Raw genomic sequence first — 17,013 nt, forward strand, 5'->3', positions numbered from 1 at the left:
CACTATAGTATATAGTCCCAGTAATAATAAAAATTGGTTAGGGAGATTATATTTTTATACCTGTAGCTGAATAGTTCAAGTTACCAAGCACCCGAGAAAAAATGATCAGGCCTGACCATGCCTGTTCATGTATGATCAGGCCTGAAATGAGACCTGATCATGCCTGTTCATGTATGATCAGGCCTGAAATGAGACCTGATCATGCCTGTTCATGTATGATCAGGCCTGAAATTAGACATGATCAGGCCTGATCATACCTGTCCATGCCTGTTCATGTCTGAGGCGTTAAATACAGTCAGGTCTGATCATGCCTGATCATGTCTGTTCATGGCTGTTCATGCCTGGTTATGCCTGAAGCGTTAAATACGCTCATGCCTGATCATACCTGTCCATGCCTGGTCACGTCTGTTCATGTCTGAAGCGTTGAATAAGCTCAGGCCTGATCAGGCCTGTTCATGCCTGGTTATGTCTGTTCGTGTCTGTTCATAGATATAAAATTTTTTTGACCAAGAATCTATCACGTATAACCCGGGAAAAAAGGATCAGACCTGATCAGACATGAACAGGCATGAGTCTTAAGACTTTCAGTACTTGAAGTTCGTACGAGACCCATTTTTCAACTCAATCTCTTAGGTCAACAGGTAACGAGGCGAACTTTCAAGCGCAAGGTCAACGGTTCGAATCCTAGACACTCCCATATTTTTAATTTTTTTTTCATTTTTATAGAAATAATTATATATAATTGTATATAGTTATGCATAATTATATATAATTATATAGGACCATTTTTTGTATATAATTGTTTTACCAGAATGGGCATGAACAGGCATGAACAGACCTGAACATGCCTGATCAGGCCTGGTCAGGCATGGTCATTTTTCATGTCTGATCAGGCCTGAACATTTTTTCCCGGGCACTTTTCTCTCAGTAAATGAATAATTACAATGATGTCAGAGATATTCGAAAAAAATCGTTTTTTACTATTTCTTTTTTCAACAGAATTATAGTTTTTTTTTAAATTGATGTAAATAATCTCCAAACACAAATCAAATTATATAAAATTAGATTATGACGATTATTATTTGTGTTTCTATTATTTATTGTATGTGAAAGGATTCCACATCCTCTTCCTTGATTCATTTGATAAATAAATTAATTACAGATTCTCGACCAAGATTTGATTAAGCAATTGTTAACAATGTGTCACAATGAAAAATTGATACACCAGAATTGATTACGAGATTAATGATATAAAAGTAAATAAAAATAGTGAGGAAAAAAAAATATCATCACTTTGAATTATAAATTGTTCATAAGTCTTAGTTACTAGTAACTAAAATCATGAAGCCTTTGTCGATTCAATTTTCAATTATGACTATTTTGTCACTCAATTTAGCGCTTGGACAAGATGTAAGTTTTTAAAAATTTTTAATTTATTTGAAAGTTAAATAACTAATAGTAGAAAATAAATAATATGAAGATAGAAATAACAGAATAATTTTTTATAATAAACACTCATGCCATAAATTAAAGGGACAGAAAAATTTTAGAAATTTTTTAGTGATTTGTGGAAGGATAAAACTGTGAAAAATAATCGTATCGTGATTTAAAAAAAAAACATTATATAGATTGAAATCTCTAGTTTCGGTGCATTTTTATGAAAATTTTTTGAGAGCTCCGGCCATTGCGCAAACATGAGAAATACCGCGAGACAAAAATTTTCTAAATTTTTTCTTTTCTTCGAGAGAGTCCACGGGCTGCGAAAAACTTTTTTTATGATACCAGCATTGAAACTTGAAGTTTCAGTGTCTCTACAGCTCGTCGAAACAAGCTAGTTTCAAGCAGATGCTGCAAACAACAACTACACGGAAAGAAAATTATGGCAGCGGTTCCCATAATTTTGTGAAATTTTTTCCTATACCATCATAGGAATAACGACCATAAATTATGGGAGCGGTTCCTATAATTATAGGAATGTTTCCCATAATTATAGGAATAGTTGCTATAATTATGGGAATGATACCCATAACACTATAGGAATGATTCCTATAATTATAGGAATGGTTCCTATAATTTATAGGAATACTTTCTATAATATTATAGGAATCATTCCCATAATATTATGGGAATGTTCCTATAATAGTATGGGAACTATTCCCATAATGCAATTGGAATGGTTCCTATAATAGTATGGGAACTATTCCCATAATATTATGGGAATAGTTCCCATACTATTATAGGAACCATTCCTATAATATTATGGGAATGGTTCCCATATTATCATGAAAAAATTATTTTAAAGAAGTGTGGTAATCACTTCTACAATACACAGAAATATTATTAAACAAAAAAGAAAAATTTAAACATTGAAAAAAAAAATCGTATTTGGCAAAAAAAACATTAAAATTTTTAACAAGAATTTTTTTCAGCACAAAACATTCGAGAAAATTCAAATTTTCGGAAATTTCTACACTATTGTGCAAAAAAAAAATTTTATGATATTATAGGGATGGTTCTCATACTATTATGGGAATAGTTCCCATAATATTATAAGAATAGTTCCTATACCAATATGGGAACCATTCCCATAATAGTATGAGAATAGTTCCCATATAATTATGGGAACCATTCCCATAATGGTGTGGGAACTATTCTCATACTATTATGGGAATGGTTCCCATAATATATGGGAACCATCCCTATAGTAGTATAGGTACTATTCCCATACCATTATGGGAACCATTCCCATAATGCATAGCAAACTTCCCATAATTTTCTTTCCGTGTAGCGAATTCGTAATTCAAAAATACCTTCATACAGCGGGCAGAAACAATTGTGTTTCTTCCCAAGGTAAGAAACACAATTGTTTCTGCCCCGTGTCAGTTATATTTAATGTTCATTTGCAGCCTTATTCCTCTCATTTGTTTACTTGTCACTTCAGTTTACTCATTTTGTTTTTAAAGTGACAGTTTTAATTAACTAAATAAAATTACTAAAAAAAAGAGAAAATAATATTTTTGTTTTATTTACTATTCAATAAGTGACTGTAAATCACATATTTCTCATTCTCTAACAGATTATAACATAATTATGCTTGCTCAAGCATGATCATGCCTGAATATTTGCCAGCCATAAGCATCCATGATCATGCATGAGAAAGCATAATCATACCCGACCAAGCATGCTCATGGTCGGTGAATATTCAGGCATGGTCATGCATGAGATTAACGCATGATCATGCATGATGAGGTCTGATGATTTGTTCCCGGGGCATTTACTAAATACCCTAACAGACCCAAATTACGGTAAATTACGGTAAACCCACCGTAAATTACGGTAATCCACCGTAAAATACCGATTTACCGTAAATTACGGTGGATTTACCGTAATTTACGGTGGTATTGCCGTAATTTACAGTGGATTTACCGTAATTTACGGTAATTTGGTAATCCACCCGAATTTTTTTACGGTAGATTTATCGTATTCGACGGTAAATTTACAGTATACCCGCCGTAATTTACGGTAATCCACCGTAAAGTACCGATTTACCGTAAATTACGGTGGATTTACCATAATTTGAGGTGGTTTTACCGTAATTTGCGGTGGTTTTACCGTAATTTACGGTGGATTTACCGTAATTTACGGTGGTATTACCGTAATTTACGGTGGATTTTCCGTAAAATACGGAAATACGGTAATCCACCGTAAATTACGGTAATTTGGTAATCCACCCGAATTTTTTTACGGTAGATTTATCGTATTCGACGGTAAATTTACGGTATACCCGCTGTAATTTACGGTAATCCACCGTAAAGTACCGATTTACCGTAAATTACGGTAGATTTACCGCAATTTACGGTAAATCTACTCGAATTTTACGGTATTCTACGGTAGATTTACGGTAAAAATACCGTGAATTTACGGTAACTCAGGTCTGCTAGGGTAAAAAAACTCTTTAAGAACTATTTTAAGGGTATTATTGAATTCGCTCGATGGCGTATTCAACATCTTGAGAGCTTCTTATTGACTTCATTCAGATGGTAAATCAGACGTCCTAATTATAAACGTGAACAAATTCGGAATTTATTTCAACGTAATATTGTTGTCTGGGATATCTTACATTTAGATTTATTTATAATGAAATTATTATCAAAAGTGTTGAGTTTATTAATAATAATTATTAAAAAATTATTCCAGAAGACTGCACAAGTGAAATTAGAAAAAATAACAGTAGATATTGCGCCAAATAATCCATACTTTGAGGATTGGTCTGGCGAAATATTGAGTCCTGGAAATGCATTCTCTCTCAAATGCCCAATAAAAAAAGATTACCCTGAAAATATGATGGTAATTTATTTAAGTATACTCAATAAATAATTTGATTAATTAAAAAATGAATTTTAAAATAGGGAAAACTAATTGCTGAATTTGAGGGCAATGTAATTGTTGAATACGACGTAAAAGTATGTGATGGGTACGAAGATGATGAAATTCGTCGAGATTTTTTCATAAATGGAGTGTTTAGTGAAAATTTTCCCAAAAATTGTCCAGTCAAAGCTGTAATCAATTTTATTTTATTTTACAATTAATTACTTTTGTTTAAATTTTTTTATTAAATTATTTTATTTAATTACAGGGGGACTATGAAATAATCAAGTACACAATTCCAACAGATAAATTACCATCAGATTCACCAGATGGTAAATTTGTTATAATAGGGTCTATATATGAAACTGGTAACGATCCATACCTATCAGTCCGTTATGAAGGTGAAGTAATTCATCAATAATTTAATGTTTATTGAATTCAAACGTTCAATGTTATTAGTTTTGGTTGTGGTTTTTTATTCGATCTTTTTTGAATGCACAGCAACAAAAAGTTAAATTTATGTAGATTTTTGTTGCTTCATTGCTGATTATTATGCAGCAATAATTATAATTTCACATGTTCAATAGATGATAAGTTTGGTTGAGGAAATAAAAAATGTAATGAATTTTTGTTGAGTTTTAGAATTATTATTATTTCTTTACTCCCTTTCATTTTCGTCCGGTTGTAGAGGAAAAATACAGTCAAAGTGCATTTTGCGGCCTCGGCCACAAAATAAAGACGGTAAAGTTGGGTCTCTAGAAATAAGTTCCTTTGCGAACGCCATACCGTCCTCGAAAATTCAATTTCCTGGGCAAGTATGGCTAAAAATAATTACTAGTATTTGTAGTTGACACCTCCAATTGTCGTAAATTGGATCACAGTTTTTTTTTACCTGTAGAGTTGTAATATCCACATACGTGAATTGTATTTTATTGTAAGATTCAGAATTTTTGAAAAAAGCATAGAGTTGCGAAGTAAAAATGTACGGAATTTACAATTTTTAACTTCCCGCTAAAAAAATCGACGATTTTTGAAAAATTGGGAAGTTATTGTTTTCACCCCGATTTAGGAAATCGAAATTTCATCAGATGTCGACGTTTTGAGGTCCTAGGAAGCTATTCTGACTATTTTCAGAATGGAGTCCGAGTGTCTGTATGTATGTATATATGTGTATGTGTGTGTGTGTGTGTGTGTGTGTGTGTGTGTGTGTGTGTGTGTGTGTGTGTGTGTGTGTGTGTGTGTGTGTGTGTGTGTGTGTGTGTGTGTGTGTGTGTGTGTGTGTGTGTGTGTGTGTGTGTGTGTGTGTGTGTGTGTGTGTGTGTGTGTGTGTGTGTGTGTGTGTGTGTGTGTGTGTGTGTGTGTGTGTGTGTGTGTGTGTGTGTGTGTGTGTGTGACCGGTCTATAACTTTTTAACTAATGAACCGATTTCGATGGTTAAGAAGGCAATCGAAAGAGCTTGTTGGCTATCAATTTTTCTGAAAATTTCAGATCATTTGATCAAGTAGACTCGAAAATATTGGCGAATTACGAAAAAAAAAATCGGTCTATCGGTTAACCCTGCGGGCCAGCCCCAAAACTTCCCGCTGTTTTCGAGCTCAACGAGCTCGAAAACATTATCGTGAATACATTTTCGAGCTCTTCGAGCTCGAAAATACTTTTGTGTGCCATTGTTTTCTAAAAAACCATTTTTTACCATTTCTTTCTCCCACGATATCTCGCGAATGAATTAACCGATTTTGATGGTTGAGGCGGCAATCGACGCGTTTTACTAAGTTCTAGAGCTGATTAGATTTTGAAATCGAATGATTCAATTTTTTTGTAGATATCCGAAAAAAAACGTTTTATACTATTTTTTTAATCAACGATATCTCGTAAACGAATGGGCCGATTAAGACGATTAAGGCAGCAATCGACGTGTTTTATCAAGTTCTAAAGCTGATCAAATTTTAAAATTAATTTATCCAGCTGTTTTTCCCAAATTTCAAAAAAACTAAAAAAAAAATTTGTTTTGAATTCTTTCGTTAACGATTTCTCTTGAACGAATGAACCGATTTTGATGGTTGAGATGGCATTCGACGCGGCTTATAGAGTTTTAGAGCTGATTAGATTTTGGAATCAATCCATTGAGCAAAATAAAAGTTATCCAAACAAAACATTTTTGAAAAAATTTTATTTTTGAAATATCTCTGAATGAACTTTACTGATTAAGTTTAAATTTTTACGGCTCCAAGGTATTAACAAGCCGCGTCAAATGACACCTCAAAGATCAAAATCGGTTCATCCGTTCAAGAGTTATGAATATTTACATACATACGTACGTACGTACACATATACATACACTCGGACATCATCGTCAAATTAGTCAGGATAGCTTCCTAGAACCTCAAAACGTCAAAATCTGATAGAAATTCGGTTTTTGCAAATCGGACCGAAACCAATAACTTCCCGAATTTTTCCAAATTTTAAATTTTCTTAGCGGGAAGTTAGAAATTTATTTTTTTAGTTTTTTATTGAATTCTTAGAAACGACTTATACGATCAACTCCAAAATCTAATCAGCTCTAGAACTTTATAAGCCGCGTCGAATGCAACCTCAACCATTTCAATCGGATAATTCGTTCGAGAGTTATCGCGGGAGAAAGAAATGGTAAAAAACGGTTTTTTGCGAATATCTTCGAAACAACTTAACTAAACAATTTAAAAATTTTATCAGCTCTAGAACTCAATAAAATACGCCAATTTGCCGCCTCAACCATCAAAATCGGTCAATTCGTTCCTGAGATATCGTGGGAGAAAGAAATGCTAAAATCGGTTTTTTTCGAAAACAATGGCACACAAAAGTAACCACAACAATGTTTTCGAAAACACCGGGAAGTTTTGGGACTGCCCCGAAGGGTCAACCGATAGACAGATTTTTTTTACAGTGTAGAAAAAATCTTATTAATAACATTTTTTTGAGATCTGTTTCTAAAACAAGATATCTTTATAATAAACCTCACCCTAGCAGATCCGAATTACGGTAAATTACAGCAATTTACCGTAAATCACCGCAACTTACCGTAATTTCGCCGAAAATCTACGGTAATTTACCGTATATTACCGCGATTTACGGCAATTTACCGTAAATTGCGGCAAATTACCGTAGCTTACGATAATTTAGGTAAATTACCGTAGATTTTCGGCGAAATTACGGTAAGTTGTGGTAATTTACGGTAAATTGCTGTAATTTACCGTGATTCGGATCTGCTAGGGTAACATCTAACACCGCAAAATAAGATCATACTACGGGAAAAATAGCGTAAATATACTGGAATAAAAATACGGCATTCTATATTGATGAATGTAGATCAAATTATTAATTTTTTACATTTATTAGAAAAAATCAAAGTAGATCGAAAAATTAAAAAATTATTGAATTGTATAGATTCTAATCTATACCTTTCATGTGAGAAAATCTAAGTTATTTGAATACTTGTAATGATATCAATGTAGATCTACAATTTGAAAGTTCGGTCAACACTGATGAGAACAGATTTCTTTACGATTTGAATAATATCCAGCACTACACAATACCAAATCTGAAAGACACGGTACCGAAATGTCAAGTAAAGACAGTTGTTTACGGTCAAATATCTGATTATCAACAGACATTCCAGTGAAAAGCTTCACATTACAGTAAAATACAGCAAATTTACCTTAATTATATGGTGAAATACCGCAATTTAACAAAACTTCTACGGTAAAGTACTGCACAGTTACCACAACTTTACGGCGAAAATGTGGCATTTTTACCGTAAACTACCGTACTTTCACCGCAACATTGCCGCAAATTTACCGCAGCTTCATCGCAAATTTGCCGTAAATTTGCGGCATTTCGCCGTAAATTACGGCAATTTACCGTAATTTGCCGTAGATTACCGTAATTTACGGTAAATTGCCGTAATTTACGGTTATTCTGCTAGGCGCCGTAAGTTACGGCAAATTACGGTAAATCACTGCATTTACCGTAATTCGGATCCGCTAGGGCATCGAGGTATTCATAAAATTGAAGAAACAGTGCGGGTACAGGGAAACAATAGAAAGTGTTGGTGGTGGGACATAATATATAAACACTTAATTGAAAAGAAAAACTCGTAAGTAATAGTTCAATTTTATAGATATAATTTATTTAAATCTCAGTAGTAATTCAGGCAAATCGTAAACATTCGGTGAATAATTTACAGTTTATAATACATTATTCATGAGAACTTGATGAAATCCCTGTTTAAAAGTTCTAAATCACCCTCATGAAAAAGAAATCTCTGATTCATTCTTATTGAAAATGTAATGAAAATCAATCGCAAGTTTTGGATTTTCATGCGCTTGAATTCGAGCTTTTAAACAAAGATACTAAAAAATACTGGTTAATGAGTATTTCAAGAATGAGGACTGGATATCACAGCCACACTAACACATGCACGGACTATCTCAATGCCAAAAGATCGCTTAAGAAAATATCTTACGTCTTATTATCATCGACCAGAATTTTTATGCGTCCGAATTTCACAAAATCGTGCACGTATCAATCTTCGATACACAGATTTATGTTGAACAATAAAATATCTATGCTAAGGTAATAATTAGACGTATGATAATTTATTGTATGATAATTTGGCATGTGATGTTTGATCGTGTGATATTATGACTGTGATATATTTAGGCAAGTAACCGTGTGTCATTATACTTAGAACCGCCATGTTCCTTGGATACCAACGTGAGGTTGAATATCCTTTCCGGGAAGCTTTAGTGCACCTCCTCCAGCACTAATTTGGCCATTTTTTCCTTCATAGATATTGTGCTGGTAGTCTAAATTCCAACTAGGACGGCGCTCTGGTCCACTCAAAGGTTTTGTGTGTTGAAAGACAATAGATCCTTGAGGTTCTGGGGAACGACGGAATCTCCAGGTTCCTTGGATGCCAACGTGAGGTTGAACGTCTCTTCCGGGAAGCTTTAGCGCACCACCTGCAGCGCTTATTTGGCCATTTTTACCTTCATAGATGTTATGCTGGTAGTCTAAATTCCAACTTGGACGACGTTCCGGTCCGCTCAAAGGCTTTGTGTGTTGAAAGACAACAGATCCTTGAGGTTCTGGGGAACGACGGAATCTCCATGATCCTTGGATACCAACGTGAGGTTGAACGTCTCTTCCGGGAAGCTTTAGCGCACCACCTGCAGCGCTTATTTGGCCATTTTTACCTTCATAGATGTTATGCTGGTAGTCTAAATTCCAACTAGGGCGACGCTCTGGTCCGCTCAAAGGCTTTGTGTGTTGAAAGACAATAGATCCTTGAGGTTCTGGGGAACGACGGAATCTCCATGATCCTTGGATACCAACGTGAGGTTGAACATCTCTTCCGGGAAGCTTTAGCGCACCACCTGCAGCGCTTATTTGGCCATTTTTACCTTCATAGATATTGTGCTGGTAGTCTAGATTCCAACTAGGGCGACGCTCTGGTCCGCTCAAAGGCTTTGTGTGTTGAAAGACAATAGATCCTTGAGGTTCTGGGGAACGACGGAATCTCCATGATCCTTGGATACCAACGTGAGGTTGAACATCTCTTCCGGGAAGCTTTAGCGCACCACCTGCAGCGCTTATTTGGCCATTTTTACCTTCATAGATATTGTGCTGGTAGTCTAGATTCCAACTAGGGCGACGCTCTGGTCCGCTCAAAGGCTTTGTGTGTTGAAAGACAATAGATCCTTGAGGATCAGCTGAGCGACTGTATCGTGGAGGGTTCGATGGCAATTTAGGACGATTCTATTATTGAAATATCAAAATTGTGATATAAGTATTAGAGGTAATTCAAAGTATTAATCGCAGTCGTTTTTTCGGTAATCGTGAATTTATTACTTACTATGTATGGAGCGGGTTGATGACCATCCTTATTATGAATTCCAGGTTCACTTGAGACGATTGCTAAAGTAACGGCCAGCCAAATAAAAGTAATTTTCATCTTGAAAACTATATATATACGTTATTATAATATTTTAAATGTATCAAACGTTTTCAGAAGATGGTGAAGAACTGTGATTGAACTATCCGAACGAATAGCTTATATACTTCATATCAAAGAATCATTTGGTATATGGGGAATCACCTTACACTAGTTGGAATGTGAGATATATCAAAAAATAGTAGGGAAGTGGGAATGCCAGTATAGCGCAGACAGTAAGGAATCCCCGCTTCTCTGATGTTAGCGTCGTATTGTATTTTCGTGCATGCGTATGTTCTTTTATTGATATACTTTTTATCACAAACCGGTTGTCTGGAGATCCATAGTTTTTTATGATATGTTTTGCATCCTAACTATCCTTGTTAAATACTTATACTATTCTTATGTTATTTGCAGTTTGAATTTAAAAATCAAAGAAGAAAAAAAATTTAGAAATTTTTTGTCTCACGGTATTTCTCGTGTTTGCGCAATAACCGGAGATTTTAACAATTTTTGAAAAAAATGCACCAAAACTATAAAATGCTTTTTTTTTTAAATCTCGATACGATTATTTTTTACCAAGTTACAGCCTTCCAAAAATCACTAAAAAATTGATAAAATTTTTCTGTTGCTTTAATTTTTTGCATTAGTGTATTTCTACATTACTAGGCAACTTTAAGAATTATTTTAATGATATGTATATCTTATAAAAATATTTAATAATATCGACAATTGTACAAAAATTAAACTTTGAGCTCGAAAACTTTTGAACCAATGGACTTGATGATAAATTTTTTTTTGGTATTCAAAAATTAAAAGTATACCTGAAAATAAAAATGTTGGTGCCAATCCGAGCTCTTAATAAAAATATTAAGGTTTGCCTCAATCCATTTTTCTATTTTCCATTTAAATAACATAGGAAAAAAATTTTTTTTTTCTTAGAATTTTCTAGCTTACAGACCACTTAACGGATTTTTATGCGCAATGGAATTTTATATGGGAAATTGAACGTTCTACAAAAAAAGTCTCTTATCATTTTTCAATAAATACCACTGTTCAGAAATTATTTAAGCTTCAAGTCAAATTTATAGTAAATTTTGAGATCTTCTCACTTTTCCGGCGAAACTATCAGTCTTATTACAAAATGTCATAGAAACTTTTTTGTAGGTAATTTTATTCCTTACAAATTATTACCAATAAAATTTTTCGAAATTCCGCATCGTTTTCAATTTATTTTCGTTCCAATGTCAAGCTCTTAAAATTAATCAAAAATCTATTTTTTTAAGTGCTTGACATTGAAATGGAAATAACTTGAAAACAACGCAGAATTTTTTAAAACTTTATTCGTAATAACTTGTAAGGAATAAAATTATCTACAAAAAAGTATCTGTAATATTTTTCGATAAGACTGATAGTTTCGCCAGAAACGTAAAAAAATCTCAAAATTTACTATAAATTTGACTTGAAGCTTAAATAACTTTTGAACAGTGGGATTTATCAAAAAATGATAAGAGACTTTTTTTGTAGAACGTTCAATTTCCTACAAAAACATTTACTGTGCATAAAAATCCGTTGATTGGTTTATGAGCTGGAAAATTCTAAAAAAAAAAAATTTTTTCCCGTGTTATTTAAATGGAAAATAGAAAAATGGATTGAGGCAAACCTTAATATCTTTATGAAGAGCTCGGAGTGATACCAAAATTCTTATTTTTAGTGATACTTTCAATTTTTGGATACCATAAAAAAAAAAAAATGTTTTTTTTTTTTTAAACACCCTTATATATATCAACAACTATCAAATTTTAACTCAAATCGCTAAAAATTTAAGTAAAAAAAATCTTTCCACTCTATTACAAATTATTGTCATCGTTCATTTTTTCGAAAATGGAAATATTTATATTCACACACAAACAAACATGTAAATGTCATCTTAAAATAAAAAAAAATGAGAGATTAAAAGCATGAAAGAATCTGAAAAGTGATAAGAATAACAACTTGAGAATTAAAATAGGGATGAGAATCGATTATATCCCCAACACTTTACGCATTAAGTTTTTTTTTAACGAAAAGTTTAAAAAATGTTAGTTAGTGCATGTAATAAAGATATCCGAGAGATGCATGACTTACAAGTACGTATCATTGACCTACAGACAGCTGCTCTGCGATAAGTGAGTCACAAACAAGACAACGCACATACTCACTCACACGATACAAAACTGCAATAAAAGAAACGGGGATTCCTTACTGTCAGCTCCTCAGCGGGGTTCCCACTCCACTATGATTTTTATAGAGCTTAACGTCTTAACATGTTTAAAGTGATTCCCCTGATATAATTCAAAGTATTAAAATGAAGTATAAAAGCAACCAGAGTCGATGGAAGGATCACAGTTTGTCAACGACTTCTTAGCTCATCTAATATTATTTGATTCAAAATAAGTATAATACAAATATAACTTCGAAAATGAAAGCTGTTTTAATTTGGTTTTTGGGAACTTTGGCACTTGTCTTAAGTCATCCTGGAATCAGAGACGGTCATCAACCTGCACCATACATAGTAAGTAACAAATTTAAAATTAGAAAAAAATATATTAGAATGGATACTCTAAAAATCGTATGATGATAATAACGAAAACTTCTTTTTATCAAAGAATCGTCCTAAATTGCCATCGAACCCTCCACGCTACAGCCGCTCAGCTGATCCTCAAGGATCTATTGTCTTTCAACACACAAAGCCTTTGAGTGGACCAGAACGTCGTCCAAGTTGGAATTTAGACTACCAGCACAATATCTATGAAGGTAAAAATGGCCAAATAAGCGCTTCAGGTGGTGCGCTAAAGCTTCCCGGAAGGGATGTTCAACCTCACGTTGGCATCCAAGGATCATGGAGATTCCGTCGTTCCCCAGAACCTCAAGGATCTATTGTCTTTCAACACACAAAGCCTTTGAGTGGACCAGAACGTCGTCCAAGTTGGAATTTAGACTACCAGCACAATATCTACGAAGGCAAAAATGGCCAAATAAGCGCTGCAGGTGGTGCGCTAAAGCTTCCCGGAAGAGATGTTCAACCTCACGTTGGCATCCAAGGATCATGGAGATTCCGTCGTTCCCCAGAACCTCAAGGATCTATTGTCTTTCAACACACAAAGCCTTTGAGTGGACCAGAACGTCGTCCAAGTTGGAATTTAGACTACCAGAACAATATCTACGAAGGCAAAAATGGCCAAATAAGCGCTGCAGGTGGTGCGCTAAAGCTTCCCGGAAGAGATGTTCAACCTCACGTTGGCATCCAAGGATCATGGAGATTCCGTCGTTCCCCAGAACCTCAAGGATCTATTGTCTTTCAACACACAAAGCCTTTGAGTGGACCAGAACGTCGTCCAAGTTGGAATTTAGACTACCAGCACAACATCTATGAAGGCAAAAATGGCCAAATAAGCGCTTCAGGTGGTGCGCTAAAGCTTCCCGGAAGAGATGTTCAACCTCACGTTGGTATCCAAGGATCATGGAGATTCCGTCGTTCCCCAGAACCTCAAGGATCTATTGTCTTTCAACACACAAAGCCTTTGAGTGGACCAGAGCGACGCCCTAGTTGGAATTTAGACTACCAGCACAATATCTATGAAGGTAAAAATGGCCAAATAAGCGCTTCAGGTGGTGCGCTAAAGCTTCCCGGAAGAGATGTTCAACCTCACGTTGGTATCCAAGGATCATGGAGATTCCGTCGTTCCCCAGAACCTCAAGGATCTATTGTCTTTCAACACACAAAGCCTTTGAGTGGACCAGAACGTCGTCCAAGTTGGAATTTAGACTACCAGCACAACATCTATGAAGGCAAAAATGGCCAAATAAGCGCTTCAGGTGGTGCGCTAAAGCTTCCCGGAAGAGATGTTCAACCTCACGTTGGCATCCAAGGATCATGGAGATTCCGTCGTTCCCCAGAACCTCAAGGATCTATTGTCTTTCAACACACAAAGCCTTTGAGTGGACCAGAACGTCGTCCAAGTTGGAATTTAGACTACCAGCACAACATCTATGAAGGCAAAAATGGCCAAATAAGCGCTTCAGGTGGTGCGCTAAAGCTTCCCGGAAGAGATGTTCAACCTCACGTTGGTATCCAAGGATCATGGAGATTCCGTCGTTCCCCAGAACCTCAAGGATCTATTGTCTTTCAACACACAAAGCCTTTAAGTGGACCAGAGCGCCGTCCTAGTTGGAATTTAGACTACCAGCATAACATCTATGAAGGGAAAAATGGTCAAATAAGCGCTTCAGGTGGTGCGCTAAAGCTTCCCGGAAGAGATGTTCAACCTCACGTTGGTATCCAAGGATCATGGAGATTCCGTCGTTCCCCAGAACCTCAAGGATCTATTGTCTTTCAACACACAAAGCCTTTGAGTGGACCAGAACGTCGTCCAAGTTGGAATTTAGACTACCAGCACAATATCTATGAAGGCAAAAATGGTCAAATTAGTGCTGCAGGTGGTGCGCTAAAGCTTCCCGGAAGAGATGTTCAACCTCACGTTGGTATTCAAGGTACTTGGAGATTCTAATATGTTAAGAATACTCAATAAAATGAAGTATTTATCAAATATTGTAAATAAATTCGTGGTTTTTACTACACACCTGTAATGTTTTTATACTAAAATAAATTGTACACTAATATCAATTAAAGAATCCAGTTTTTCATTTTAACCTTATAAATACATGTTCTTTGTTTTTATTCGTCACAACGATGAATAATAGTATAGTCACAACGTTTTGTTATTATTATTCACGATTTTCACTTAAATCAAGTATTTCTTCATCATCAAATTCTAGAATCAATTAATTGTATGAGCTAATTTAAAAACTCACTGCCGGTTCTAATTTCGAAAAGTTCGAATGCAAGACGGTAAAACTGATAATATACTTCAAGGCTTAATGCTAGGGTTATTATTTATGGTATATAATTGTTCTTATTAGTCTATAGCATATATATCTTAGGGTGCTTTGTTTAAAACGACTATTTTTTAACTTCCCGGTTAGAAAGTCGACGATTTTCGAAAAGTTCGGGAAGTTATTGGTTTCACCCCGATTATCAAAAATCGGTTTTCATCATGTGTCGATGTTTGAAGGTGAGATGCTATTCAGACATATTCAGAGCGATGTCTGTATGGGTGTGTGTGTGCGAATATGTGTGTGTGTGTGTGTTCGGGTGTGCGTGCGCGTGTGCATGCATATGTTCGGGTGTGTGAGAATATGTGCGTATGTGTGCGAATATGTGTGTGTGTGTGTGTGTGTGTGTGTGTGTGTGTGTGTGTGTGTGTGTATGTGGATGTAAACCTCTCATATCTTTTTAATGAATGGACCGATTCAGATGGTTCTTGTGGCATTCAATGAGTTATGGAACATCAAGATGGGACAAAAAATAGGTTTTCGGAAAATTCTTATTCGCGTGAGCGCTAACTGAAAAATGGCCATATCAAGCTGAAATTTGAACAGGATTTTTTTTTTTGTGAGAGACGACCTAATTTTCGCATGAACCAAAAAAAAAATATCGATTTTATTTGGCACACTCTATTTTTATCAACGCCACGAATCTTTATAGGTTTATTAAAAATAAAAATATTCTGTAAATTTTTTTTTTTAATTTCCGGTTTTTTTGTCATTCCTCGTTACCACTTCTTTTAATCCAAGTTTTTCCTTTATCGAACTAATCTCCAAATTTTTTAATTTATTAACTTCTCTTACTTTAACTTAGATACATTTTTTAGCGTCAGCGACATAAGCTGACAAATGGCCAGTAAATAATTCAAAATTGAACCAATAACAATTCGTGTAAATCCACTGCGGTAATGAAGTGTTCACTTTATCATCACCAGATCCTTTTGTTGACAATAAATTTAATAATTTTTCAAAATCTCTTACTATTTTTTCTTTTCTAACTGGCAAAGAATCAACAGCCGACATTTTATCCCGATATATTGGACGTCTTGACAGCCACTGAATTATTAATTTTTTATATTCAAATGTTGGCATTTCTGATGGTGTTTTTATTTTTATCTCAACATTTTTACTGTCAATCCATTTTATTATCAGATCAATGAAATATGGCGACGATTTAGGAAAATGTTTTGACGAATTCTGGCTATTGCTGAGGCAATAACACCGAAAGGTGTGAAAGAAAACACTCATAGTGTAATGTAAGTACACCACTTGATACACTGTGAAAAATCCGGAGTGAATTCGGAGTGAAATTAAATCTGAATTCACTCCGCATTCACTCCGCCACTCGGAGTTCCGGAGTTTTAAAAAAAAATCACTCCGTATGCGGAGTGAATTGGGAGTTTTTTTTTAGCGGAGTGATTGCGGAGTGACGCGGATTTTATTTCACTCCCAATTCACTCCGGTCCGGAGTGTTAATACTTAAATAAATTTATATTAATTTATATTAAACTGCTAAACAATGTGTGTGTATGTGCGAGTGTGTGTTTGCGTGCATGTGTGTGTTTGGGTGTGTGCAGGTGTTTGTGTGCGTGTGTGTTCGGATGTGTGCAAATATCTGCGTGTGTGTCCGCGTGTATGCAAATGTGTGTGTGTGCAAATGTGTACGTGTGTGCAAATGTGTGCATGTGTGCCAATGTGTGTGTGTGCAAATATGTGCGTGTGTGCACATGTGTGCATGTGTGCAAATG

General features: G+C 35.0%; 3 protein-coding genes across 4 annotated transcripts; 2 read left to right on the plus strand and 1 right to left on the minus strand.

The window, feature by feature from the left end:
- The first annotated feature begins 1,250 nt into the window (after window positions 1-1,250).
- On the plus strand, window positions 1,251-4,995 carry LOC130673229 (uncharacterized). Of its 2 annotated transcripts, none has more exons than XM_057478184.1 (4): window positions 1,251-1,410; window positions 4,198-4,347; window positions 4,410-4,559; window positions 4,637-4,995. In XM_057478184.1, exons 1-4 carry the CDS (start codon window positions 1,342-1,344, stop codon window positions 4,787-4,789), a joined length of 522 nt encoding a protein of 173 aa, XP_057334167.1. In that variant the 5' UTR covers window positions 1,251-1,341; the 3' UTR covers window positions 4,790-4,995. The 2 variants fall into 2 exon arrangements, with proteins under 2 accessions (XP_057334167.1, XP_057334168.1); XM_057478185.1 differs by having other exon boundaries at window positions 1,268-1,410; window positions 4,201-4,347.
- A 3,557-nt stretch (window positions 4,996-8,552) lies between these two features.
- LOC130672950 (uncharacterized) lies at window positions 8,553-10,411 on the minus strand. The gene is made up of 2 exons (XM_057477767.1): window positions 10,262-10,411; window positions 8,553-10,164 (listed from the first exon to the last, which is right to left on the minus strand). Exons 1-2 carry the CDS (start codon window positions 10,358-10,360, stop codon window positions 9,091-9,093), a joined length of 1,173 nt encoding a protein of 390 aa, XP_057333750.1. The 5' UTR covers window positions 10,361-10,411; the 3' UTR covers window positions 8,553-9,090.
- A 2,305-nt stretch (window positions 10,412-12,716) lies between these two features.
- Window positions 12,717-15,010, plus strand: LOC130673500 (uncharacterized). The gene is made up of 2 exons (XM_057478522.1): window positions 12,717-12,893; window positions 12,988-15,010. The coding sequence occupies exons 1-2, from the start codon at window positions 12,801-12,803 to the stop codon at window positions 14,887-14,889; spliced, it is 1,995 nt and encodes a 664-aa protein (XP_057334505.1). The 5' UTR covers window positions 12,717-12,800; the 3' UTR covers window positions 14,890-15,010.
- Window positions 15,011-17,013: the final 2,003 nt, after the last annotated feature.

This window comes from Microplitis mediator, chromosome 8, assembly GCF_029852145.1.
Source record: "Microplitis mediator isolate UGA2020A chromosome 8, iyMicMedi2.1, whole genome shotgun sequence".
In the NCBI taxonomy this organism is placed as follows: domain Eukaryota; kingdom Metazoa; phylum Arthropoda; class Insecta; order Hymenoptera; family Braconidae; genus Microplitis; species Microplitis mediator.